This window comes from Varanus komodoensis, unplaced genomic scaffold, assembly GCF_004798865.1.
Source record: "Varanus komodoensis strain SLA01 unplaced genomic scaffold, ASM479886v1 scaffold42, whole genome shotgun sequence".
NCBI lineage: Eukaryota > Metazoa > Chordata > Lepidosauria > Squamata > Varanidae > Varanus > Varanus komodoensis.
Window position 1 is genome coordinate 1165066 of NW_025335972.1, and position 25508 is coordinate 1190573.

Sequence of the window (25508 nt, forward strand, 5' to 3'; positions counted from 1 at the left end):
GGATGGCAAATGGCATTTGATTTTTGGAGTAGTCCAGTTTCCAGGGCTGCAGAGGATTGCTTTAATATAAGCTTTGCACCTCTGCAGGTAGAATCAAGAACTGAGACAAATCTTCTGCCTGGTATGCATAATGGGAAGTTCTGTTGGTTCTAAAGGCTTTGGGAGAGGAAAGTATGTGTGCCTCTGTTTGTCAGGCACAATGGCATATACATGGTACATCTCTCAAACAGAAGAGGCTTCCTGTTCCTATATGGGAAATGTTCACATTTAAAGTAGACCTTGGGTGGAGAGAAAAATCCTTGAAGGCTCAAGTTTTATCATCTAGCAGTACATTAAGTTACCTTGGAAACAGCTGAACTGTTCATATTAAGCTGAGCGTATTATAATAATGGGAAAGTTGTTTCACTAATGAAACAAGAATATGGCTCAGCTTAGGCTTGATGGTGAATAGGTGTAATATTTCCTGATTATCTCCAAAAGTAATGTTGTTTTCTATTGCCTCAGAGGTCTGTGCAGCTTATTTTTTATATTATTGATTTTACTAACTTTTTATCCCACCCATTAGCCAAAAATTGCTCTCAGGGTGGGTTACAAAGTGCTTAGACTTCTGAACACTGTTGAAGTGAATATTTTGGTGCCATTGTGTCCTTGGCGTTTCTGTAACGGCTCAAGATGACTGACCAAGAGAGAATCTTGCTGATTGGTGCCTGTTCTTCCCTACTGATAACTTACCCTTTCTTTGACAGGTTTGGGAAGCTGCTGATGTCCTAATCAAAGCTGCTCTGCCTCTCACCACAAGTGACACAAAAACTGTCTCAGAGTGGATCAGCCAGATGGCTACCTTGCCGCAGGCCTCCAACCTGGCCACACGCATCCTGCTGTTAACATTACTCTTTGAGGTGAGACTGAGGAAGGGGAAGGCTCCTCCTACTTCTCAGAGGTCTGTGGAGCCTAAATCATCATAGGGAATCCCTTGCCTATAGGGTAAATCGAGGCCAACAGTCCTCTCTAACCAGCTTCCCAAGTCTCCCCAAAGAATGGCAAAGGGCAAAGAAACTCCTCCATAAGGAACTTCCATCTCAAAGCGCCTGGGTGACAGCTCCTAATGGAGCAGCTTTCTTCACCACTGCTGAGCTGTTTCCTGAGTGGCTGGGAAGTGATCACAGAGAAAAGTGAAGAACTTTAAATCTCTCCTCTCTGCAGGCTCTCCACCTGCAGCTCAGCTGAGTAGTGGAAAAGTGTATCACTTTGCTGTCCATACTTCGGCAGCCTGATCTTGCTTCTATACTGCCGGCACAGAAGAGCAGGGTGTCTATACAGCTAGCACAGATGGCAGAGCAGGGAAGAGCACACTGCTTCACCAACCTGTGTCACCTGTGTGTGTGAGAACATTGGGTGGGTGGGTGGCCTGCCCAGTCTTTGCCCCATTCGTTGATCACATGTAGCCAACAAAAAGTCAGTCATGAGTCATCAGCCTTCAAAAGGTTCCCCATATCTTTCTCATTGGATCAGGACCTTGGTATCTGAAGCAAACCTAAGTCCTTTTGCATCCCTTAAAACACTGTTAGGCAGACTTCAGGCTTGCAGGATCTACTAATTTTTATTAGAATTTGAAGAGCCAGCAGCTGGAGCCTGTTACAGAAAACTTGCAAGAACTTTGTTTTGTTCTTCAGAACAGAATAGAATTTAGGGTCCATTCACTGCTGGTTACCCTTCACTTTATCCATTTCAGCATTAGAGCATAGTTTAATAGGCTGAGGAGAGCAAATTTCTTCCTGATATTAAACTGTTAGGAATTGCAAATTCTAGCCAATGTAATACAATTACCCAGAGACCTACCAGTAGATCCTTAAAATAGCATGAATAGGCCACCTTCAGGTGTCTCCTTCTTCTGTCTGAAGTCTGAGTGACAAGCACTAAATTGAGGGATTTCATGTGACATTGTCTGTCCTGTGAACCGGCTCTTCCCAGTAAGTGCATGTCTGTCTGGTAAGAGCATGCTCCTTGCATTCAGGTAGATGGTGAAAATGATTCTCTTCAGAATAGTATTTGCTCAGCTGGTGAAGGTTTTGGATGATCAGCTAGTAGCTGATACTTAAATGGCTCTAATTTGCTTATTTTAAGTATTGGTATTGTTGCATTTGACATTTCTATAAACCCTTTCAAGTATAAGATCCGCAGCTTGGGAGTGCTCCTTGACCCAGAGCTATCGTTGGAAGCTCAAGTAACAGCGGTGGTGAGAAGTGCTTTCCTTCAGCTTTGGCTGATCCATCAGCTGCATCCCTACCTGGAGAACGATTGTCTGGCGACAGTGACACACACATTGGTTACTTTCTGATTAGACTTCTGTAATGCGCTCTATGTGGGGCTGCCCTTGAAGATGGTCCAGATACTTCAGATGGTGCAAAATAGAGCTGCCAGGTTGCTGACAGGGACTAGGCGTTGTGCTCACATGACTCCAGTCCTCAGTCAGCTTCACTGGCTCCCCATTGAAGTCTGGGCCCAATTCAAGGTGCTGGTTATCACCTACAAAGCCCTTAACGGCTTGGGACCTGGTTACCTAAAGGAGCGCTTGCATCCATATGTGCCTTCCCGCCCCTTGAGATCGGCAGCAGAGGCCCTTCTCTAGCCGCCCTCTGTGAAAGATATTAGGAGGATGAGTACCCAGAGGAGGGCTTTCTCTGCGGTGGCACCCAACTTATGGAATGCACTCCCCAGAGAGGTCGGCCTGGCGCCATCGTTATTTGCTTTTTGCTGCCAGACCAAGACCTTTTTATTTAAACATTATTTTAATCATTGATTTTATCTATTGATTTTAAAAAATTTTGCCAGGATGTCTCCAGTATTTTATGTATTTTGTATGAAATATATTTATTTATGGATTGGAAGCTGCCCCAAGGCTTATGCGAATGAGACGGCATATAAGTTTTCCAAATAAAATAGAGAAGAACTTGGCTAAATAAAGAGTAACAACCCTTACAAATAAGAGAGTGAAAAAAACATAGCTACAGACTATGTGCTGTACAATTCTGTATGGTGCAAGATGTTCCATATGACAGAGTATTTCTAGCTAAACTCTGTTATAAATCAGTGTTCTTTTACATTTGAATTGCTTTGAGGGGACCCTTTGTATCTGAAAATAAAATGCCTTTACTTCCTCCTCTCAGCTATGCAATAATGCTAGCACTGCAAAATTTTGGCAAGGAGCTTGATATGACAACTAGCTCCCCTCTGTAGCATGGGTATCATTCTCCTTGCTTTTCTCTACTCACAGGAGCTGAAGCTGCCATGTGCTCGTGTGGTGGAATCGAGTGGCATTCTCAATGTTTTGATCAAGCTGCTAGAGGTGGTGCAACCTTGTCTGCAGGCTGCCAAGGAACAGAAGGAAGTTCAGACACCAAAGTAAGCAGCAAAACAGGGTATCATACACAATTGAGAAGACCCTTAGCCAGGTTCTGCCTTCGCATACTTCTACTACACATGGGCTTTAAGTTACTTCCAAAGGGCTCCCAATTTTGTTCACTCTATAATGAAATGGATAGTGGTTGAAAATCGCAGAATGCTGTCTGCCTTCTGTTGTTGTTCCTGAATGTACATGTCAGAGTTGGTGTCTGTCACCCTAGTCTGGCTAGAAAGTGATGGGCAAGAAGGTTGCCTTCCCCTTGCTCAGTCTCACCCCCAGCATAGTTGCAATCCTAATTATGGTTGCCATCTCCTGGCACAAGTCAAGACCACCCAATGCACACCTGTTCTTGTTTTTCCTGACATAATTGACTTGCTTCCCACAGGTGGATCACCCCAGTGTTATTGCTGATTGACTTCTATGAAAAGACAGCAATCTCCTCCAAGAGAAGGGCTCAGATGAACAAGGTATAAGTCCATGTGATGGTGTGGGAAATACCAGTTGTACTTTTTTTTTTTTAACATGATCCACAGTCATAGATGAGAAAGAAGCTAGGTACCCTGCTTGTGATGTCTCAGCTCTTCCAAAGTGCAATTTCAATAATGGTTGAGTCTCCTAAGCAAACACACTTTCTTTTCATTCCTTAGCATAACAGGTACAAACACACACAAATCAAGAGTAGGAATGCCAGGCCAAAAGCACCCAGCTGATTAAATACTTGTCACCTGTGCTGGAAAGGCATTCATAAACCTTAAAGTAGCCATTATACTACACTGCTGAAGGCAGAGCAAAAGATCGAGCAATTTCTCTTCTCAAAGTGGGACTTGTAACAATGGATTGTGTTGTATGATAAACAGCTCATGAACTATCATGGATAAGTGGGAGAAAGTTGACGTACGTGCAACAAGCCAGACTTTTCTGCTTTTAACCATCTATCCACAATCAACCTGTTTGTATGTTGCCGAGTGTGACATGTGAACCCAGTGTGCTGGGTTGTTAACCACTCCATTGTTTAGGCCCTGAACACATGAAACTCCACAACCTATGAGCAGACTGATTATAGGAAGTTGATTAAAAGTAGATGCAGTGTGCTCGTTCTCTCCTACTTGACGGTAACAGCCCATGGATTATTGTGAGGTTTGAACTAGGTCAGTATTTTGCCCCATCTTCTCACAGAGGAAAAGAATTAACCCATTCCTGTCAGTTCCACCCTCTGTTGACTGAGAAGGGTTGAGATAGATTGTGCTATAAGCTTTTCTGGATTAGAGTCACTTCATCAGATTTATCTGACAATGTGAGCTCTATTCCATGAATGCTTACATCGGAATGATTATCCAGAAAGCCAGAGAACTCTCACTGAGATACAGTATTTCAGGTCATCCTGGAAGATCAAGCAGGACTGATTGTGAGGTCTATCTATCATATCTTCATAGCTACTTTATGAAATTAAAAACATTCAGGGACAAGGGACAATTGCACACATGTGCAATGCCTTTGCACAACCAGACTATTTTCCTTTTTCCTCTTCATTTACCTTAAGAAAATAAGTACTGCAACCCAGTGTCAGACTTTGAGTTTCTTTGAGAACTGGGGAGGGGGAAAGTTCTTATTCCCAAAGAAAAACCTCAAGTCCACTTCTTGCTCCTTTTTTTATGGAGTGGGGTGGGGATTGCTCACCTTTCCATCAAGGCTAAGAAGGTTGGCTCATCACAGGACTTTTCTGCAGCAATTTTCATTAGCTGTAAAAACTTCATGTAGCCCCTACACTCTCAACTGCTTCTGCATCCCACTTCCTTGACCCTTCTGAAGGTCACTGATGTGCTCACATGCACTCTCTTCCTACACTTCCTTCTATACTGCCCAATGTTTGAAGCTCTCTGGACAGTTCACAGCAATTACTCTTACCTCTCCTAATTTGGCTTGCAACTGTATCTGTGAAATAAGAATCTCCTTGCTTTTCTTCCCTCTTTCTGTGTACATAAGCATTAGCCAATTTCCTCACTGACATCTTGACAAATTCTCTTCCTTGCTGCTTTGTGTAACCTCTTTTAAAGTGGATGCTGTTGCTACTTCTCCAGTTTCTGTTGTGTCTTCTATTTGCTTTGCTCAGTATTTAAATCCCAGTTAAGCAGACAAAGGCAGACCAAAAGTCTAGTTACAGCTACAAGTCTTGCATGTCCTAGCCATATTTATTTCCAGTTGGCCTGTTCTCAGTGTAAAGTGGGGCTGGTGTGTTCCTTAGCTAAACCTCCTTACCCAATCTTATATGTAACAGAGGAAAATATTAAAAAGTCATGTGTGTACATTATATTCACCCTTTGAGTAACTTTATATTCACCGTTTGAGTATCCCTGTTATCCTCACGCCTAGGATGGTATATTCTAGTAATAGAGTGGGAACATAGATATTTTTTTTAAGTTCAGCCACATTTGGGATTTTAAAAGGGTGCGCAGGATAGGTGAGTAGCTTATCTAAGAGGCAAGCTTTAAGGTCAATACTACTTGCTAGAAATTTAAGAGGTAGGTTAATGTAGGTGAATGAAGAGGATTTACCAGAGTATTTGTAATCAGCTGTGCAAACTAAGGCAAACAGATTTTTCTCCCATTGCATCTACTTTAGATCTGAAGGCATTTTTCATCTTCCACCTGCTCTCAAAAATGAGAAACAAGCAGTCTCATTTTCTTAACCCAAAGAAGGCTGAATATTATGCAATTTGAAGTCATGCTTTTTCTTAGGAGATGAGGAGCAGAGAAAGGAGCTTCATGCAATACAATCTGTAGTGACTGTAATTTTAGCCTTAGTTTTTCAAGGGATATTTCATAATACAATTTATAAAGCTTAACCTTGCATTAAATTTGCCTCATATGACTACTTTACTTTGCCTCATAGTAGGACAACTATGAATTCCTTCTTCTCTATTTCTTCTTTTCCATTGCGTTCATATCTTGTTTTTTTCCTCTTGAGAAGAACATGCGGCAGCTACATACCTTCATTTTATCCTCACAACAACCTGTGAGATAGATTAGGCTTAAAGTGACTGGCCCAACGCCCCCCAGTGAGTTTCATGGTTGCTTGGAGACTAGAGCCTCTCAGGTCTCCAGTCAAACACTTTTACAACCACACCAGACTTATGGCTGCAGTCTGATGCTCATTTACCTAGCAGTAAGTCCCATAGAAATTAGTGGAGCTCACTTCTGAGTACTGATGCATAGGATTGAAACGAAAGAGAATTCATGTTCTTTCTTCCCAGTACCTTCAGGCCAATGGTAATAACTGGCGCTGGTTTGATGATCGCTCAGGGCGCTGGTGTAGCTACAGTGCAAGCAACAACAGCACTATCGACACAGCATGGAAAGCAGGAGAGACCAGTGTTCGTTTTACTGCTGGCCGTCGGCGCTACACAGTACAATTCACAACAATGGTGCAGGTATAGGCTTTGTGGGGAATATCTGCCCCCCTTCCCGAGTCTCTGCTAAAGCTGGTGGCTTTGGGCTAAAGCATGTAGACTGCGGTTCTCCTAACCCCTTCTTTGTTTCCTTAAATGCACAGGTGAATGAAGAAACCGGTAACAGGCGCCCAGTAATGTTGACCTTGCTCAGGGTGCCCCGGCTTAGCAAGAGTGTGAAGGAGGGCAATGGACAGGAGCTGGAGAGAACCTTGGAGGAAGGGAAGGAGGTGGAAAGCAAGCCTAAGGAGGAGAAGACGGCAAATGGTATGAATGTGTTATTCTCAAGTCTGAGTTGCTCAGAGAGTAACACCTTTGGACTTGCCTCCTCAGATCTGTTTTATGTTTCCCACCCTAGATAGTCCTGTACCTGCTGATAGCCTAGTCCCAGAGAAGGAAGCCCCTTCAGAAGAAGTCAAACCGTCAGAAATCCTTATCCAGGGCTTGACAGAGGAGATGGTGACAGTCTTGATTCGAGCCTGTGTCAGCATGCTGGGTGTGCCTGTGGAACCAGACACTCTGCACGCCACGCTACGCCTCTGCCTGCGTCTCACTCGTCACCACAAATATGCCATGATGTTTGCTGAGCTCAAGAGTACGCGCATGATCCTGGGTTTAACACAGAACTCCGGCTTTAACGGCTTCACACCCCTTGTCACTCTACTTTTCCGGCACATTATTGAGGACCCCTGCACTCTGCATCACACCATGGAGAAGGTATGGTTCTGTGGAGAAGGCTGGAGCATAATCATCTTCTCCTTTGGTAGAGATTGCATGCTAAAGATGAGGCTTGGTGCTGGACAGCACACCATTCTGTGTTCATAGAGATGAAAGCATCTATCAAGGTCATCTAATCCAACCACCTGCTGGGTACAGGATATGCAATGCAGGATATATTCCTAACAGTCACTGCTTAAATCTTTCCAGTGAAGGAGAGCCCACCTCCCCCTCTACCATTGTGAGGCACACTGGCAACACGGAAAAATGTTACTGGGCAATTGGTTGGCTCGTCCAGGGCATTGGATTTTCCAGTTGGCTGCACAGTGTGTCAGTTTGTATGATTAAGAAGTTTCTTCTAACATTTAGCCAAAGTCAGCTTCCCTCTGGTTTCCACCTTTTGATTCTAGTCCTGTCCTCTAGAGCAGCAGTGGGGAACTGGTTGTCCTTCAAATGTTTGGTCCTACAGTGCCCATCAACCCTAGTTAGCAGAGCCTGTAGTAAGGCTGATGGGAGTTGTAGGTCTCCAGATATTTTGGCTTACAAGTTCCCCATTCCTGCAACAGAGCAACTGAGAACAAAGTTTACTCCACCTTCTGTGTGACATTCTCTTAAGAGCATTGAAAACTGCTATCATGCATCTCTTTAATCTCTTCTTAACATTAAACATTCCCCAAACTTTCAGCTGTTCCTCTTAACATGGTTTCTAGATTTCTTACTATTCTAGTCTAGCGTGACATAATCAAAAGCAGAGCACATAGATATCTTTGACATGTATAACTCCTAAGCCAGGAGTCTCTCATCTTAATGCTGTGGCCTTAATTTTTTCTTGTACCTAAATGCAGGACTACTGTTTTCGATTGCGTGTTCCAACCTGTCAAAACATCATTGTTCCTTTCTTCTGTCTTCAGCTATTAACTGCTTAGGCTTATTTGAACTTTGCGTGTGAGATCCCAGTTGTATCATCCCATGGAATTGGCTTTTTCACTTGCCAGTTTGCTTAACATCTGTGTCATCTTTTTTGTCCCCTCCAGGTTGTGCGCTCAGCAGCCACCAGTGGAGCAGGCAGCACCACTTCAGGTGTCGTGTCGGGCAGCTTGGGCTCTCGGGAGATTAACTACATCCTGCGAGTGCTAGGCCCAGCTGCTTGCCGCAATCCTGAAATCTTCACTGAGGTGGCCAATGGGTGCATTCGCATTGCCCTGCCTGCTCCCCGTGGCTCGGGTACTGGTAAGTAACTCAGAACCCTGCTAGTTCTCCTGCCTTGACCAGGCCAATGCTAGGTCTGTGTGCACACACATCAGTGCAAGGATCTGAATTCATATTCTGAGGCAGAAGGAGCTCTGCAGTGGGGATTGAGAGGGGAAGTGCCTCCTATAGCAGCTCCTGTGGTTGAGGTCTTGTGCAATCCCTCCCCAAAGCAAATGTAAAAATAGTAAAGAAATGGGATCTCTCACACCTTATGTCCCAGCCCCTCTTCCCAGTGTTGGCTGCTCTAGTTCTTTTTATTCTTTCTCCTTTTGCTCCCCAAGCCTCTGATGACGAGTTTGAGAACTTGCGGATCAAGGGCCCCAATGCTGTGCAGCTGGTGAAAACCACCCCAGTGAAGCCCTCACCACTCCCTGTCATACCTGATACTATCAAAGAGGTGATCTATGACATGCTGAACGCTCTGGCTGCCTATCATGCCCCTGATGAAGGTATGTGACAGCCTGGGACAGGGCGGAAAGAAAGTCTTTACACTTGGGACCGTTCTGGCCAATCCTTTCTTTTACCCACCATGTACAATAAGTGCTGTTAAAGCTGCTTTACTTTCCTTCAGAAAGACTGTTATCTGATATCTTTTTTTTTTTTTTTTTGACAAGTCAGAGGGTTGTAGAAAAGAGGAGTGGACCAAAGTAGGACAGTATCTTCTTGTGGAAAAATAACACTTTAAATTTGCAGTATGTGTAAATGTAACAGCTCTCTAAAGAGATGATACCCTCTAACAGTCATGTTCTTATTTTCCCTCTCTAGCGGACAAGTCTGAACCAAAGGCAAGCCTTACTAACCAGGAAGTGAGCCAGATCCTACAAGATATTGGAGATGATGTGTACCGCACTTTGACTCGTCAGGGCAGTGACTTTGATTCACAGACCGGCTTTGGCATTAATGTAAGTCCCTCTGGGCTGTTCCTGTAACCAACATCTGAAATAGCTTTGCTATTATCTCCGGGGGAGTCACTTTTAAAATTAAAGTCCAAGGAATCTCAGTTATCCCTTAATCATTGTGGTTTCCTGAAGGATCCATTTGAATATCCACAGCTGTATTGTGAAACCTATAACAACTCATTTACAGAGCATTTTTTATCAGATTTCAGTGGTTGGGGCTTGTGGACTGTATTGGAGACACTGTCCAGATGTGACTTGCCCTCTCTCCGTATTTGTACTTGCTCAGTATCTATCTATATTGCATTTAAAAATATAGTCACTGCTCATGTATGGAGCTCTACATTGTTTCCTCTCTTTATTTGGTGCATTTTAAGTCATTAGTCCCTCATGTTACCACTGCCTTCTCCTCCTTCCTCTTTAGGCTCAAGTCTTTGCTGCTGACAGTGCAACTGCTGAGACTCCCCAGTCTGGGACTCCCCAAGGAGATGGTAAGTGTCATTGTTGTTGATCTGACACAGTACCAGGATGAACCATGGTGTCTCATGTCTTCTGCATTTTCTTCCTGGAGACTGAATAAACCAGTCTTCAGATAACATCCTCATACTCCTGGTCACTTCACGTGTGTCCTTGTTCCCCTGACAGCAGCCAGTTTACTTTGTCTTAGTTGTGAAGATGGTGGTCCGCAGTTCTTTTTCTTGTTTTCCAAAGTCAGGGTTTTTGTGGGGGGGGGGGGTCTGCCCATTTGTTTTTTGAATTGATTCGTTGTAATAGTTGTTCTTGCACTGGTTGAGCCTTTCTTGCTGTCCTATAGCTTCCACCCCTGAAGAATCAAGAGAAAATAAAGACAAGGAAGGTGATAAAGCAGCAGAAGAGAACAAGCAGAAGGCCAAAGGGAGCAAGCCACTCATGCCTACCTCCACCATCTTGCGACTGCTGGCAGAGCTTGTGCGCTCGTATGTGGGCATCGCTACCTTAATTGCAAACTACAATTATACTGTGGGCCAGTCTGAGCTCATAAAGGAGGTGAGACAGTGTAGGAAGCCCTCTTTGAACAATGCCAAGTTGCAGTGGGATGGCAGCCAAGTGGATATAAAGGAAAACTGTTGGGTCAGAACTCCTAGTTACACCGAGTCCAGTGCACAGTGAACGATAGCAAATGTGGAGGGACCACTAGGGTGGTGCGGAAAGAAGAGCAGGTTTTCTGGACTAGTTTTGCTAATGATCTTACTGTGTCATTCCAGGACTGCAGTGTGTTGGCTTTTGTCCTGGACCACCTACTTCCCCACACACAGAATGCAGAAGACAAAGATACACCAGCCCTGGCTCGCCTCTTCCTGGCTAGTTTGGCTGCAGCGGGTAGTGGTACAGATGCTCAGGTGGCCCTGGTAAATGAAGTGAAGGCAGCCCTGGGCCGAGCACTGGCCATGGCAGAGAGCACCGAAAAGCATGCTAGGTAAGAGAGGTGGGAGATGTTTGTGGTGCTTGTTCTTAGGATGGATCAGCCCTTCAGAAAAGCTTTAGTACCGTCGCTTTGACTGTATGTTCTTATTGCCTTGCAATCTGGGCACTTTGTGGCTTTCAATAGGTCTTCAGCAAACAGCATTACTTAACCAGCTTCCTCCCCAGCATTGAGTAAGTACAGACACAGCACTGCCTAAAATGATGTTTGCTGCAGGAATACTCTGGCACCAAGATTTGGGGTCCAAGAGAATTTGCTGTCCATGCCATTGCACTTGTAAGTGCAGAACCCTTCCATTAACCACAGTACGCTCTTTGACTCTAGACTGCAGGCAGTCATGTGCATCATCAGCACCATCATGGAGTCATGCCCATCCACCTCCAGTTTCTACAGCAGTGCCACAGCCAAGACGCAGCACAATGGCATGAATAACATCATCCGCCTCTTCCTGAAGAAGGGCCTGGTCAATGACTTGGCCAGGGTGCCCCACAGCCTTGATCTTTCCAGGTATTTGCATCCTTTCCATGAGGGAGATAGAGTGGAAATTGCTTAATGATTCTGGCTAGTATCAAAGAGTTGGTGCAGAAGGCAAAGATAAGAGCCCTCTCCCAAGTTTCCACCATGATTTGTTCCCTATCTTCAGAACAGAATTAACTGCCACACTGAGGGAACGAGAAGAATTTATACCTTCCTGTTTCATTAGAGGTTTCTCTTATCTCCACCCTGGCTAGGGTTTACTCTGCAACAGCCTTGCCTAGTTATTAATGTCAGTCATCACAGTCTAGAAATTCTTTCTTTTCTGTTTGTTCCCAAAGTCCCAACATGGCCAACACAGTGAATGCAGCCTTGAAACCCTTGGAGACACTGTCACGTATTGTCAATCAGCCCAGCAGTCTGTTTGGCAGCAAGAGTACCTCAAGCAAGAGCAAGGCAGAGCAGGATGCTCAAGGAGCGGCACGGGATGCAAGCAGTGGCCAACAAGATGCAGGTATGAGGCCTACAGTTTACTGTAGCATCCATTATTTTGTGCGCAGTACAACCTTTACCCCTTCTCTTCCATTTCTCCAACTTTGTCGCCTAATTAGCTTTTCACATCTGCCTCTCACTCCCTATTATGTGTCTACGGTCTGAATGACCTGACATTCTTCTTCCTTGTAGGGGAGAGTGGGGAAGCAGAGGCCCCTGAGGAGGACCACGATGTTGCCCAAGCAGAAGTTGCAGATGGTGACATCATGGATGGTGAAGCAGAGACTGATGCCGTGGTTATTGCTGGGCAGCCTGAGGTGCTAAGCACACAAGAGATGCAGGTATGGATGGTGGCTTGCAGTGTGTGCAGGATGTATCAGGTGATAGCACAGCTCTCTCTTCCTGCTTGTGTTGCTTGAAGCTGCACTTGGTCTGGGGAGCCTGGGAGAAGAAGGCTTGTGATGGACAGGGCTTTACTCTGAAGTGGCTGATGAGATCCCAACAATTGTATGCAATCTTGCACAGTCTTTGCTTTAATTCAGGCTTGTGAGATAGATGTGTGTGGCTGCACAGTGGTATTTGGCTGGGGTTGAACAAGAATTGGAGAAATTTAGCTACTTGGGATTGTGCGCCATTGAGTTTGGGGGCTTATTTTGGCAGTAAGGAACTGGAGCTCATTAATGCGTGCACCTCTGTCCTTCTAGGTGGAAAATGAGCTGGAGGACCTAATTGATGAGTTATTGGAACAGGATGGTGGCTCAGGGAATAGTACCATAATAGGTGAGTTCCAGACCTAAGCATTGTCCTTCAGGGCTTGTGGAATCAGAAACTTTTTTTTTTTTTTTTTGCTGATTTCCTGAAGAATTCACTTTCATTTTTTGCTGTGATGTAGAAAACCTGCCTTGTATGAAATGAGCACTCACCTAGTAGAGGTAACCTGTTGCTGATCCTGGACCCACACCCCCAGTAGATTTTCTTTCCCACATAGCATTGATGCTATGCAGTAGCTGGCATATGTCAGTGCTGCCTGTTCCCTTCTTTCCTAAGCCTTGGAAAGAAGTCCTTTGAGGGTAAAAAGCTCATCATGGGGGCTTCATAAAAACCTATAAAATTGTCATCCATGTGTTTTTAAGCAGCATCACATCAGGGCTATAATGGGTGCTTAGAGATAAATGTCCACTATCATCAGATTTGGGACAGTCCAGGAGTTCCTTTAAGGGAAAGGATTGTTTGCTCATAACCTTGCTGAGTCCTGTACACTGCCCTTGTGTCCTTCAGTGGGTCGAAGTGGAGAGGATGAGTCTCAGGAGGATGTGCTGATGGATGAGGCACCTTCCAATCTGAGCCAGGCTTCCACACTACAGGCCAACAGGGAAGGTGAGGCATTGCCTAAGATGTTATATGGAGCCTGGAAGGGCCTGTAGTAATCCTTAAGGGTGTGAGCGGGATCAGTGTAGAAGAGAACTAGCATGATACCAGAAGTGGTTGTCAACTTGAGCTCTCCTAGTAATGGTTGGGAGGTAGAGGTGTCTGAAACCTGGCCCTGTGAGGCTTTCCTTACCTGGCAAGAGGAATTTACCAATCTTGCCAGGAGGAGAACTGAAAGAATCTTCACTTAACTAGCAGAACCCAATTCAACTCCCTGCCTTCTCCATCTGTTCTAGATTCTATGAATATCCTGGATCCTGAGGATGAGGAGGAACATACACAGGAGGAAGACAGCAGTGGCAGCAATGAAGATGAAGATGACAGCCAGGATGAAGAAGAGGAGGAGGAGGAGGAAGATGAAGATGATCAGGTAGAAGCATTGGAGGAAAAACAGTGTCTGGAAGTCTGTAGGGCAGACTGGTACAAAATAAGAGAAACAGGCTGATGATAGTCAGTAGTGGGAAACAATAGCTGGAAACCACAGTGTCTTGCCTTTACGAGTATATCTGGTTAAAGTAAAAATTGAGTCTGTGTCAGCAATTTTGACTTAGTCCCTGGCTCTCAGGAGGGAGAGTGTTTAAAGCGGCTAGGGGTGTTGGAACTCGGCATCCCTAATTGTAGCTCTGGGTTTGGTGCCAACTCTCTCCAGGATGATGAAGAAGGTGAGGAAGGTGAAGAGGAAGAAGATGATGACGATGGCTCTGAGATGGAGTTAGATGAAGACTACCCTGATATGAATGCCTCTCCACTGGTGCGTTTTGAGCGCTTTGACCGTGAAGATGACCTCATCATAGAGTTTGACAACATGTTCTCCAGTGCCAGTAAGAACTCTGAAACCTAGAAGCCATAGGACTTGGGTGGTATCCTAATGGCTGATTCCTGTGGGATTGGGAAGCAGGATGTTTATGGACTAGGAAGCTGTTCTTACCACCTTTGGAACAGAGTAGCATTCCTGCCTTGTTCCAGCCAGCCTCTTGGGGTAAATCTTTGCTCCAAAAAGTTTCTCTTTCGTGCAAAAGGCTTTGTGATTTAAACTTCACTGAGCCTGGATCAGGCTAGCATTCTCCTCAAGGGGAAATGTATCTAATTAAGTCTTCATAGCCCCATCACGGCCTGCTAACTTCTTCTGTTTCTGTTTCCAGCGGACATTCCCCCATCGCCTGGCAATATTCCTGCCACTCACCCACTCATGGTACGGCATGCAGACCATAGCTCTTTAACCTTGGGCAGTGGCTCTTCCACTACCCGATTGACACAAGGCATTGGCCGCAGTCAGAGGACGCTACGACAGCTGACAGCAAACACTGGCCATACCATCCATGTGCATTATCCTGGCACCCGGCAGCCCAACCCACCTCTTATCCTGCAGAGGTGAGACAAGGGGAAAGGAGTCACTTGAAAATCATTGTGTCAAAAATGAAGATGGCAGATAGTGAATTTAAACTTTTGGCCAGCATCCCAACCCAATTCGAAATACCATCCCGTAATCTTGTTGTGAGAAACAAGTTTTAGTCATCCAATCCCAAAGTGGATGACTAAAACTTTGACCAAAGTTTGACCAAAGTTTGCTGCCACTCCCAAAGTGGGTACATGTTTGTGTAGGGTGAAAGGGGGACCCTTTGCAATTCCCTATTGTGTGTCTTCCATAGGTTGTTGGGCCCTTCAGCAGCTGCAGACATCCTTCAGTTAAGCAGCAGTCTTCCACTGCAGAGTCGAGGCCGAGCTCGCCTTCTAGTAGGCAATGACGATGTGCACATAATTGCCCGCTCAGATGATGAGTTGCTGGACGACTTCTTCCATGACCAGAGCACAGCCACCAGCCAAGCAGGCAAGTCCTCATGGACCAATTGCTCTAAAGCACTGAGGTTTAAAGCCATTAGCTGGGTTTTAAGTAGCATCTGGGGTAAAGTCAAGAAGAGTATAGCCAAACACCTTTCCCATACCCAAGACTGAAATTTTGCATTCTGGAAATCCAGCACTTTGAGGGTCACAACTAGCACAACTGTTAAATCCTTGTTGCAAAGTGCCCAGATTTAGTAATATATTTAATAGGGAAACATCAGAGAGGAGACCAGGGCTTGCAGACCATTGGTAAACAGCAGGCAAGTTCAGTGAGGTGACGTGCTCAGGGAGTTACCTTGTGTTTTGTGGAACTACAGTGTTAGATGGCATGCCCTTTCTGTTTTGTCTTCTGATCATTTATGGGGTGCATTGACACCAGCTCTCACTCAACCCCCTCTGAAGCTACAGGTGCTGCCCTTCCAGATGCCAGTGCTTCAGAAGTGCTAACTTCAGTGCAAGAATTACTGTTTTTCCATAAAATTGTGTGTCATTTTTTGTAACATTTAACTTTTTTGTAAGCATTTAACTTACATACAGAACTGCTTGCATTTGAATACAAGCAGCTCTCATTTGCAGTGGCAAGCTGGTTTGCCTGCCTATGAGTGGATCTGCTTCCAAGGAAGCGTCCCAGCCTGCTCCTTAACTGACGTGGCAGAGTGACATGCTAACCAGCAGCTATATCTTCTGTCTATGTACCTGCCAATGTAAATTCACCAGAAACAGAATATTCTAGTGTAAAGGATGGCTTGTTCCTCCTTGTCCCAAGAAAGAGATGAGGTCCTAAACTAATTGGGTGCACAGCCTTATACTTGCACTTTTGTGATGGAGACTCTTAGTATGAGTGGTAAAAGGTCTTTCGCTTCCACCTACTTGGAAACACTTTCTAGAATCTGGTCTTTGTTTTTTGGTAGGCTGTCGCTTCAGCTTTTCTTTTTCCAAGTTATCTGCTATGCTAATATATAAGCATATGGATCTACTTTTGAGTTTTTCAAAAGGAAATTGTCTTAAAAGTTTAGCTATTTGCCAAAGCATTTTACTTTAGAAGGTGGCGATCTCTTTTTTATCTGTTTATGCTTCTGTCATTTTGTACAGACAAATTAAGCTACAGCCATTCAGTGAATCCTTTATCTCTAAGTATAGCAATGTTTAGTATTGAAAGCCCTGGTTTGCATTACCCAGGATGGAGTGATGTTTTGGTTTCTAGCCCATTTCTGAAACTAACATGCAACATTTTATTTTCCATCTACATGCAATTAGAAAGAACTTCATAATGTCACTTGTAATTCTTTGCTTTAAGGAATTCAACATTGGCCCATTCCTGCTAGGAACCATCAGAACAGAGAGTTCACAACTTTTATTTCTTGATTACTTGTGTGAGCAGATCACCGATCCAAGAGACTTCAGAACTTTCATACCATCCATTACTTCAGACAGCATTTATCAGATGACTCGATTCACCCATCCTAATGCAGAGAAATAAAATTATATCCATGCATGCGTGAATGTGCTCTAGCACACTCAATCCTATTGATTGTCAGAGCAGCTGGCCCAAAGCACAGCAGTGTGTCTAAGAAATAAGGGAATTATAGGGGGTGTTGAGCTGCTATATGAGTTCATCCAGTGATATAATCCCTTTCACTCTTCTCTTTAGGGACCTTGTCAAGCGTTCCCACTGCTCTGACACGTTGGACAGAAGAATGTAAAGTACTAGATGCGGAAAGCATGCATGACTGTGTTTCAGGTAAGCAAATGAGTAGCTTTCCTTCCTTTGGGTAATGCAGCCCTTTCTTAGGTTGGCTGCACTTAACCTGGTGCCTTCTTCCATTCAGTGGTCAAAGTTCCCATCATCAATCATCTGGAGGCACTGAGGGATGAGGAGCTGGAAGAGCGTAGAGAGAAAAGACGCAAGCAGCTGGCTGAGGAGGAAGCAAAAGTGGTGGACAAAGCAAAGGATGCAGATGACAAGGATCAGAATGCCCAGGTTGGAAGCTCAGCTTAAGCAACTGTGGGCCTTTTGAAAGGTTCTTGAAAGGACAAGCTTTTGAAGTTATAAGGCTGATTCTAGCTGGCATTATTTTCATTAAGGAAACGACATTGTGTCTGCTTGTTCAGGGGACTGGGGTGGGGGAAATTTAAATAAATGCAGCTGAGTTGTAAATTAGACTAGGTACTCACAACCCAAAATAAAAATAGCAGCAGATGTGCTTCAGTGACAGATAGCTTGACAAGAAAGGAAGTCTGTTTTCCCTAGATTTAGGATGGGAAAACATAGTGGCAATTTTAATTTTGGTTGGTGAGCCACCTTAAAAGAATGTTCACTTCAGTGCACATAGTACCAGAGGACATGAGAGAGAAATGCCTTATATCCATAGGCAGGGAGTGTAATTTCTTGCTTCAAAAGGACATCACCAACATTAGTTGCCATGTTCTTTTGTTAGTTACTGAAGTCAGTTGTTGCACCTATTCCATTTTAAATTCTTTATTTTTTTTTTTAAAGGTGGCTCTCTATGATAACCATGGGACTGTCCAACAAGTCATTACATTAATGGGGCACACTCTAGGGATGGTGATATGAATGTGGGGGACTTTGATTCAGTTGCCACCTGCTAAGGTTTAGACTGACAGTGACTTTTCCCTCTCTGCAACAGTGGGGGACCTATTAAGATGACACTTCATTGGGGATTAAAGGATTCTGATGGTTTTTAGAAGGCTCTAGCAGGATTTCCACCTGATATGAATGATGGTCCTGTTGAGACCCTGGTCTGTTTCTGGAACACAGATAACCCAGACAGTTGACTTGATTGCTTCTAAGAGCCCTCTCTGTATTATTAGAGCTTATATGGCTCCTTGGTATACCCTAGCACTGAGAATGCTGAAAAAAATTGGAAATGGCTTGAGTGCAAATACAGGAAAACTCCTAGTTGATGCATTTGTGCTCTGGTATGTGTGTATAATCAGTTGTACTTAGAGGCCATGAGGACATCAAAGAAACAACAACTACCTGCTTTTCTATTCATTTTTGTACTTGCTGCCCAGCCCAGCTTTTTTTTTTTTTTTTTTTTTGTGGGGATGGGCTTCCAGGGCCTATCATATGCTGCCCTAAGGATGTTGCAGTCCCATCTAAGGACCAGTGTAACATATTTGCTGCACACTTCTAGGGCAAAATCCCTTGCATCCACTGAAATCTAGGCTCCAACATAAGAGTACTTCAATCTGACAAGGTTCCCAATTCACAGTCTGGTCTAGTTCTATTGGATCAATTTCAGTACAACTCAAGGGTGTTAACAAGGAGCTTGGACATGCAGCCACCTTTGTGCCTCTGGCCAATAAAAATCAGCAGAGAAGAGACAGCTGGTTAGACCAAGAAGGTGATCAATAGTTCTTTGTGAGAGGGAATGGTCCCATTCCATCTGAAAGAGATGGTGGTAAGACAGCTTCTGTAAAAAGAAGCCCCCCAAGGATTCTAACAACTTAAAGTTAGTGGCAAATGTTCCCTTCCTGAGCAAGGTTCTTGAGCAGATGGTGTCCAATGAGTTTCAGGAACTCTTGGATGAGATTGTTTGTCTGCATCCATTTCCATCAGGTTTTGGTACAGAAGCAGTTTTGTTCACTCTGGCAATCCATGTCAGGAGACTGGGAGTGTTGCTATTCCTGGATCTTTCAGCTGCTTTTGATATCAACCACAGTATCTTTCTGTTGTGAATGAGCTGAGTGTGGGGTTACTGCATTGCACTGGTTCTGCTCCTACTTGGAGGGATGGTTCCACAGGGTGTTGCTTGGCTAATGTTGCTTAGTCCCATAAATTCTCCAGCATGTAGTTCCTCAGGGGTAAATCCTGTCCCCCATGCCATTTAACATGCACATGAAACTGCTGGGTGGAGTAACTGGAGTTCTGGGGTGTGCGATCATCAGTATACTGATGACATAGAGCTCTGTTTCTCCTTTGCATCCTCATCAGGTGAGGTTGTGGATGTGCTAAACCAGTGCCTGGCTGCTCTGATAGACTAGATGAGGTCTAATAAGTTGAAGTTCAATCTAGAAAAGACTAAGATGTTTTTAGGTTCTTCTGACTGGAGGAAAGGAATTCAACTTGTTCTTGATGGAGTTGCACTTCTCCTTAATATAGAGCAGCGTGGAGGTTTTCCTTAATTCATCTTTGTCACTTGAGGCCCCATTGGCCTCCCTGGCACAGATTGCCTGATACAGTGGCACCTTGGCTCATGAATTTAATCCATTCCAGGGCTCTGGTCATGACCCAAATTGGTCGTGAGCCAAGTTAAATTTCCCCATAAGGTTCAATGTAAATAAGGTTAATCAGTTCTGTAACTATTATTTTAATCAGAAAAATGTGAAGCAAAGTGACAGAACAACAAAGATCGTGGCCATCTCCCCACCCCCCACCCTGAACACAAGCGCAACCATCTCCCCACCCCCCCCCCCCCCCCCCCCAAACCCCCACCCCCCCCCTCCCCCCCCCCCCCCCCCCCCCCAGCACAATCACGATCGCGCCTGTAATCCCGGTGCGCGGGTGGGGGGAGATGAGTGCGAATGTGGGTGCACTTGGAGGGGGATGGGCGCAATCGTGCTGGGGGAGATGGCCGAGATCGCGGTTACACTCCTGCAGGAAAGACAGGCGCAGTCACGGGCCTGCTCCTGCAGGAAAGACGAGCATGATCTCAGCCATCTCCCTCGCTCCCATCACAGCCATCTCTCCACTTGGGGGAGGGGGGAGATGGGGCGATTGCAGTCACCACCCAATGCAAAGTTCACAACCTGAGTCAACATTTTTATGAATTTTTTGTTTGCAACCCGATTTGGTTGTGAACTGAGGCGTTCATGAGCCAAGGTACCACTGTATTGGCTGCCCAGTTATTCCCCAGTTTGGATAGGGATAGCCTGATTTCAGTAATTTATGCTCTAGTAATCTCTAAAGTAGATTACTTGTAATGCACTTTATGTGGGACTGCAGCTTGTGCAAAATGTGGGAACTAGATTAATATGTGGGACCAGAAACTTCAAACATAGAACACCAATTTTGGCCCACTTGCATTGGATGCCTGTATGCTTCCAAGCCTCATTCAGGGTGCTGTTTTAAGCTAGCTAGCTAGCTAGCTAGCTATTTATTTATTTATTATTTGCATTTATATACCACTCTAGTATCCCAGAGCGTTCTCTGGGTGGTTTACAAACATTAAAACCTACCAATCCTAAACAAATGAATAAATTGGCTATACCATGACAGTATAAAATATCATAGTTTAAATGAATTAAATAAATAAATATACCATTAAAATTAACTAACTTTAAAATATTGGTTAAATAAAAAGGTCTTGACCTGGTGCTGAAAAGCATATAATGACGGCACCAGGCAGACCTCTCTAGGGAGCACATTCCATAGTCGGGGCACCACCACAGAGAAAGCTCTCCTCCAATTGCTCTGTCTCCTAACCTCTTTCAAAGAGGGTTCCCGGAGGAGAGCCTCTGCTGCCGATCTTAGGAGGCGAGAGGGCATATAGGGAAAAAGGCATTCCTTTAGTTATCCTGGTCCCAAGCCATTTAGGGCTTTATAGGTAATAACCAGCACATTAAATTGAGCCCGGACTTCAATGGGAAGCCAATGGAGCTGATAGAGGACTGGAGTTATGTGAGAATAATGACCAGTCCCCGACAGCATCCTATAAAGCTATAAAGTCCTCCATGGCTTGGGACTGCAATACCTGACTTGAACACCTTTCCCAGTCCCAATCTAAGCATACACTGCAGTCTGCATTCCTTCAACTGTCACCTCCAATGAAGGCCTGGAAAGCGGGACCAAGAAGGAAGAGGCTTCACAGTGACCCCCGCCCCTCCCCTATTCCCCAGTTATGGAATGACTTCTTCAGAGAGGCCCATCTGATGCCAACATTGTAATCTTTTCAGCATCAGGAGAAAACTGCCCTCCACTCTCAACCATTTAATGGCATGTGATATGACACGTTTCAGACAAGTCTAGTTTTATTGAAGTTATTTTAGATGTCTAAACTGTTTTAAAATTATGCATATAGGAATTTACACTGTGTTTTATTCTATCCATTTCTATGATCGTACTACAATAAATTGGTAACCACCTCAAGAGCTTTTGATATTAGGTGCTATGGAAATAAAATTAATAATATGCATAAGTAATTAACCGCAGTCATGTTATCTGAACTTGAACTGCTTGGGCAACATCCATCTTGACAACCCACACCTTGTTTTAGCTGTCATTGTGACCAATTCCATTATGGGTCTAGGGAGGTGGAGAGTGAGCCACTTGGCAAGAGCAGTAAAACCCCTTGCTGCTGTTGTCAAGCTTATCTGTACAATTACCCAGGTGGCACTTTGGTAACCATCACTAGCTTACTGTCCCTTTTTTCCCCTTTCAGAGCTTTTTGCAATGTTTCCCAACCCTATTATGTAAATGCATTTAAGACACCAGAAATGCACACAGTCTTTCATACTCTTTTAAAATTATCCTGGTCACTCTTTTTAGAGGTACACAACTGCATAGTTCCAACCACCAGAAATACAAAGCCTTGCTTGATTGACATCCTAGTAAAAGTCTGCTGTCAAAGTGCAGGAGGCAGTAGCAGTCATGGACATTGGCAAAGAAGGCTTCAAATATTAGTTCGATTTTTCCCTTCACGGCTGTCAAATTGTGAGCTGTTAAGAGGCAAGCAAAGTCACTAGTGGATCTCTTATCGTGAAAGGGTGGCAAGTAGATTTCCTGCTTAGCAGTGTTATCCTTGTTTTTAGGAACTGCCCCGATAATTCTTAGTGCTTTTGCCCTTCCCACATTTCTCTGTGCCTTTAGGTACTGTAGAAAGGGAAGATCTACCAATCCATCCAACCTTTTTTTTTTGGAAACATGGACTTAGGACACCTGTCAAAAGGCAGAGGGTTTGTTTAAGCAGGATTTTTGACAGGGCTAAATAGGGTTCTTTTGACAAATTTCATGGTTTTATATTCATTGTTAGGCTGTACCACCTTCTTATTGGGCGAGAGTTGTCTCCTCTTCTGATACGGAACAATTTAGAATATTAGTTACTGTGAATAATGAAAACATCAAACCTTTCCTAAGTGTGGGAGCATCCCTTTCACTACAATAATTTAGTGGGGTGGTGGGGGGGGGTTGAGTTAGAGAGGGATAAAAGACTTGACGCTTCCTTTATAAGGTCCATTCAAGCCCAAAATCTTTGAATTCTAGCAAACTTGGAAGTGAGAACTCACCCTCTGCATCTTTTCCAGCAATATTTGGAATGCTTGCATATCAGTGTGAAAACATTCTGATGCACAATCTTCACAGGATTAGATTAAAACCAAGTTGCGGGCATTATAGGAGTGTGCATGGATGAGTTAGAGGGGTATAAAAAACATTTGACAGCTTCCTTCCTAGATGTGTCTTCAAAGTCTGCATTTGAATTGGATGGATTCTGAGTTACACTAACGCTTTCCTTGATTGCCTCTGCAGGGACCAGTTCCACAGTCTAACAGTTCAGCTGAGCAGAACCTCCCAGGTAACTTACTTCTTACTGAATGTCCGCCTCTTGTCTTCTTCCCCCAGCCTAGCTGAAGTAAATGCTGCTCCTGAGCCCCCTGGGATGAGGTAGTAGATTGTATAGTTTTAGGGTCATACCCGGTCTTGGAGATAACTATACAATCTACTGTCTTTCCTATGAGGACTTCCAACTCATCAAGCCAGCATTGCCTTCCCTGAAGAAGAGGAAAGAAGCTACTGAAAGACACTGCACCTAGTTCTAAGAGGAAAGAACATGACCTCCAGAGGGAATTAGCCTTAGTCAGGATACAATCCATGAATTTCTTGGTTTATCCCTGGAAATGGATGGTCATTGGAGACAGTTACAGCAGAGTGGTATCTCATACGGCCTGAGAAGCCTGATTGCTGGATTCTTCCTGTGGGTTGGGGAGAGGGCTACCTGCTTGATGTTCCTCTGTCTATAGGAATGGGCAGTGGAGTGGGGATGCGGGAGATGGGTTAACACCCTGCTTAAAATTTTGAGCAGGAGAAGGGCCAGTTTGTATGACACTAACAGGTCTTTTTTGCCACTTGCTCCTGCTGGGGTGAGGTAGTAAGTTGTATTGTTGTGGGGTAGGGATTTGTGCCCCAAATCAGAGATAACTATACAACTTACTACTTTCCCTGGCTGGTGCGAAGTACCCAAGATTGTGGGTTTTTCCATGTACCTAGTCTTGAGCTGACCTTGGAGGTGTAGCTCTCAGTTGCTGAAAGGGTGAAGCCAAGGCCATATTTGAAACCCTTCTGCTGCTCAGCAGCCTGGGTTTTAAGCCTCCCTCCCTCCCTCTCTTGGCTCCCAGATGGTGCCCCCCATCCTGACGGCTATTCCGCAGTCCCAGCTTCCACCGAAGATGCCTCAGCTGGCCCCAAGCAGACTCTGGTCACACTGGAGAACCCCCAGCAACAGCAGCAACAGGCGGCAGGGGCAGGCGAGCTCTCTTCAGAGCTGGTGGGGCAGTCCAGTGCTCAGGCTTCTGGGCAGCTGCTGATACCAGTGGAGCAGGAGGACTCGGGCCCTGGGAGGCCAAGCGCAGATGCCGAGGCTACGCAGATGGAGCTCTCACCTGCCCCCACCATCAGTAAGTGGCCTCCGGCTTCACCCTGCAGCAGGTCTTAACCCCCTGCCTGGCTGTATGCCACTTGTCTGTACATACAGTGCACTCCATTTCCTTCCTTCTTCCAAACATTCAGGAAGAGCAGCAGTAGTTTTAAGGTGTACATATTTTCATGTTAACTAAAATGTGCAAGATGAATTAAAGGTCAGCCCCTCTCATGATGATATAGTTTTGTCGACTAAAGTTAGCCTTGATTTTTTGTTAATGGGCAGCCTTTTTTTAGAAGGTTAAGCCTTAATGTTGAGTTAAAGCCATGAGAGCTGCCATGCTAGGTCTCTTCAGTGCAGGATTCTGTCTTAACAGTTTCCCTTTATTTCCTATCCCACCAGCCTCACTCTCCCCAGAGAGAGCTGAAGACTCGGATGCCTTGACGGCAGTCAGCAGCCAGCTGGAGGGCTCACCCATGGACACCAGCAGCCTGGCCTCGTGCAACCTGGAAGAAGGTGTTGGAGAGGGTGGTGGGGCAAGCAACGTGGAACAGACGGGCACAGGCACTGTTGTGGTGGCAGCTGATGCCTCCCAGCAAGGCTCCAACAGCCAGGCCGTCAGGGAGGGCCAGCCTGACCCCAGCCAGCAGGTGGATGACAGGTAAGGACCAAAGAATGGATCAGAGGAAGTGACCTGTCCTTTTAGCCTTAGCACTATGCTCATTAAACCTGGTCATTTACTTCCTCCTAGTTCCCCACCTGCCTCATCCTCTGAGAGCTCCTCTACCAGGGATTCTGCTGTGGCCATTTCTGGTGCAGATTCTCGGGGCATCTTGGAAGAACCACTGCCATCTACCAGCAGTGAGGAGGAGGATCCCTTGGCAGGTAAATACTAGGACCTAAAAAAGAAGTGGCTATAATAGCTCAGTCTCCCCCCTGGAAAAGCAGCAGCTGTACTTATTTTTTCTTTTCATTTAGGGATAAATCTCCCTGAAGGTGTTGACCCATCTTTCCTGGCTGCTTTACCTGATGACATCCGTCGTGAGGTGCTGCAGAACCAGTTGGGCATCCGGCCTCCTGCCCGTGCTGCTCCTACTGCCACCACAGCTACACCAGCACCTCCTGTAGTGGCCAACCCTGGTGTGACAGAAGTCAGTCCAGAGTTCCTGGCTGCACTGCCTCCGGCTATCCAAGAGGAGGTACAGTGACTCCTTTAAGAGATACTGCACAATTCAAACAAGGGTTATACATGTATAAAATTGAAAGGAATTGATGTAATTTACTGCACTGCACTGAAACAGGGCCACCTTTACCTTAACATTAACATTTCCTCACATATCTTCTGATCTCTTTTTTTTTTTTCAAACCTCCAAAAGACATTCCTCAACTATCTTTATGCTCATACATCTTATGTATCTTATCTTGTGTAACCTTGTGTTTTGAAGTAGACTGGGAGCATAGAGTGACTACTTAACCATCCAGCATGTTTGATTCACTCTTT

At 44.9% G+C, this 25508-nt stretch overlaps 1 protein-coding gene across 12 annotated transcripts in view; it reads left to right on the forward strand.

Annotated features, from left to right (window-relative positions):
• Positions 1-25508, forward strand: part of HUWE1 (HECT, UBA and WWE domain containing E3 ubiquitin protein ligase 1) — a 124465-nt gene that overhangs the window by 81528 nt on the left and 17429 nt on the right. For 8 of the 12 annotated variants that reach the window (XM_044443521.1, XM_044443522.1, XM_044443519.1 and 5 more), the window contains 28 exons: positions 747-899; positions 3275-3402; positions 3789-3870; positions 6654-6830; positions 6953-7115; positions 7207-7565; positions 8600-8795; positions 9089-9265; positions 9582-9718; positions 10137-10203; positions 10527-10738; positions 10957-11168; positions 11499-11681; positions 11990-12162; positions 12333-12481; positions 12845-12920; positions 13419-13517; positions 13805-13938; positions 14218-14389; positions 14711-14939; positions 15218-15396; positions 17062-17151; positions 17240-17391; positions 22900-22945; positions 23766-24044; positions 24410-24668; positions 24759-24892; positions 24986-25206. In XM_044443521.1, coding sequence (XP_044299456.1) covers positions 747-899; positions 3275-3402; positions 3789-3870; positions 6654-6830; positions 6953-7115; positions 7207-7565; positions 8600-8795; positions 9089-9265; positions 9582-9718; positions 10137-10203; positions 10527-10738; positions 10957-11168; positions 11499-11681; positions 11990-12162; positions 12333-12481; positions 12845-12920; positions 13419-13517; positions 13805-13938; positions 14218-14389; positions 14711-14939; positions 15218-15396; positions 17062-17151; positions 17240-17391; positions 22900-22945; positions 23766-24044; positions 24410-24668; positions 24759-24892; positions 24986-25206 — 4638 coding nt within the window. The remainder of the gene's footprint in view (positions 1-746; positions 900-3274; positions 3403-3788; positions 3871-6653; positions 6831-6952; positions 7116-7206; positions 7566-8599; positions 8796-9088; positions 9266-9581; positions 9719-10136; positions 10204-10526; positions 10739-10956; positions 11169-11498; positions 11682-11989; positions 12163-12332; positions 12482-12844; positions 12921-13418; positions 13518-13804; positions 13939-14217; positions 14390-14710; positions 14940-15217; positions 15397-17061; positions 17152-17239; positions 17392-22899; positions 22946-23765; positions 24045-24409; positions 24669-24758; positions 24893-24985; positions 25207-25508) is intronic. The other 4 variants (XM_044443523.1, XM_044443525.1, XM_044443530.1 and 1 more) reach the window with 3 other exon arrangements.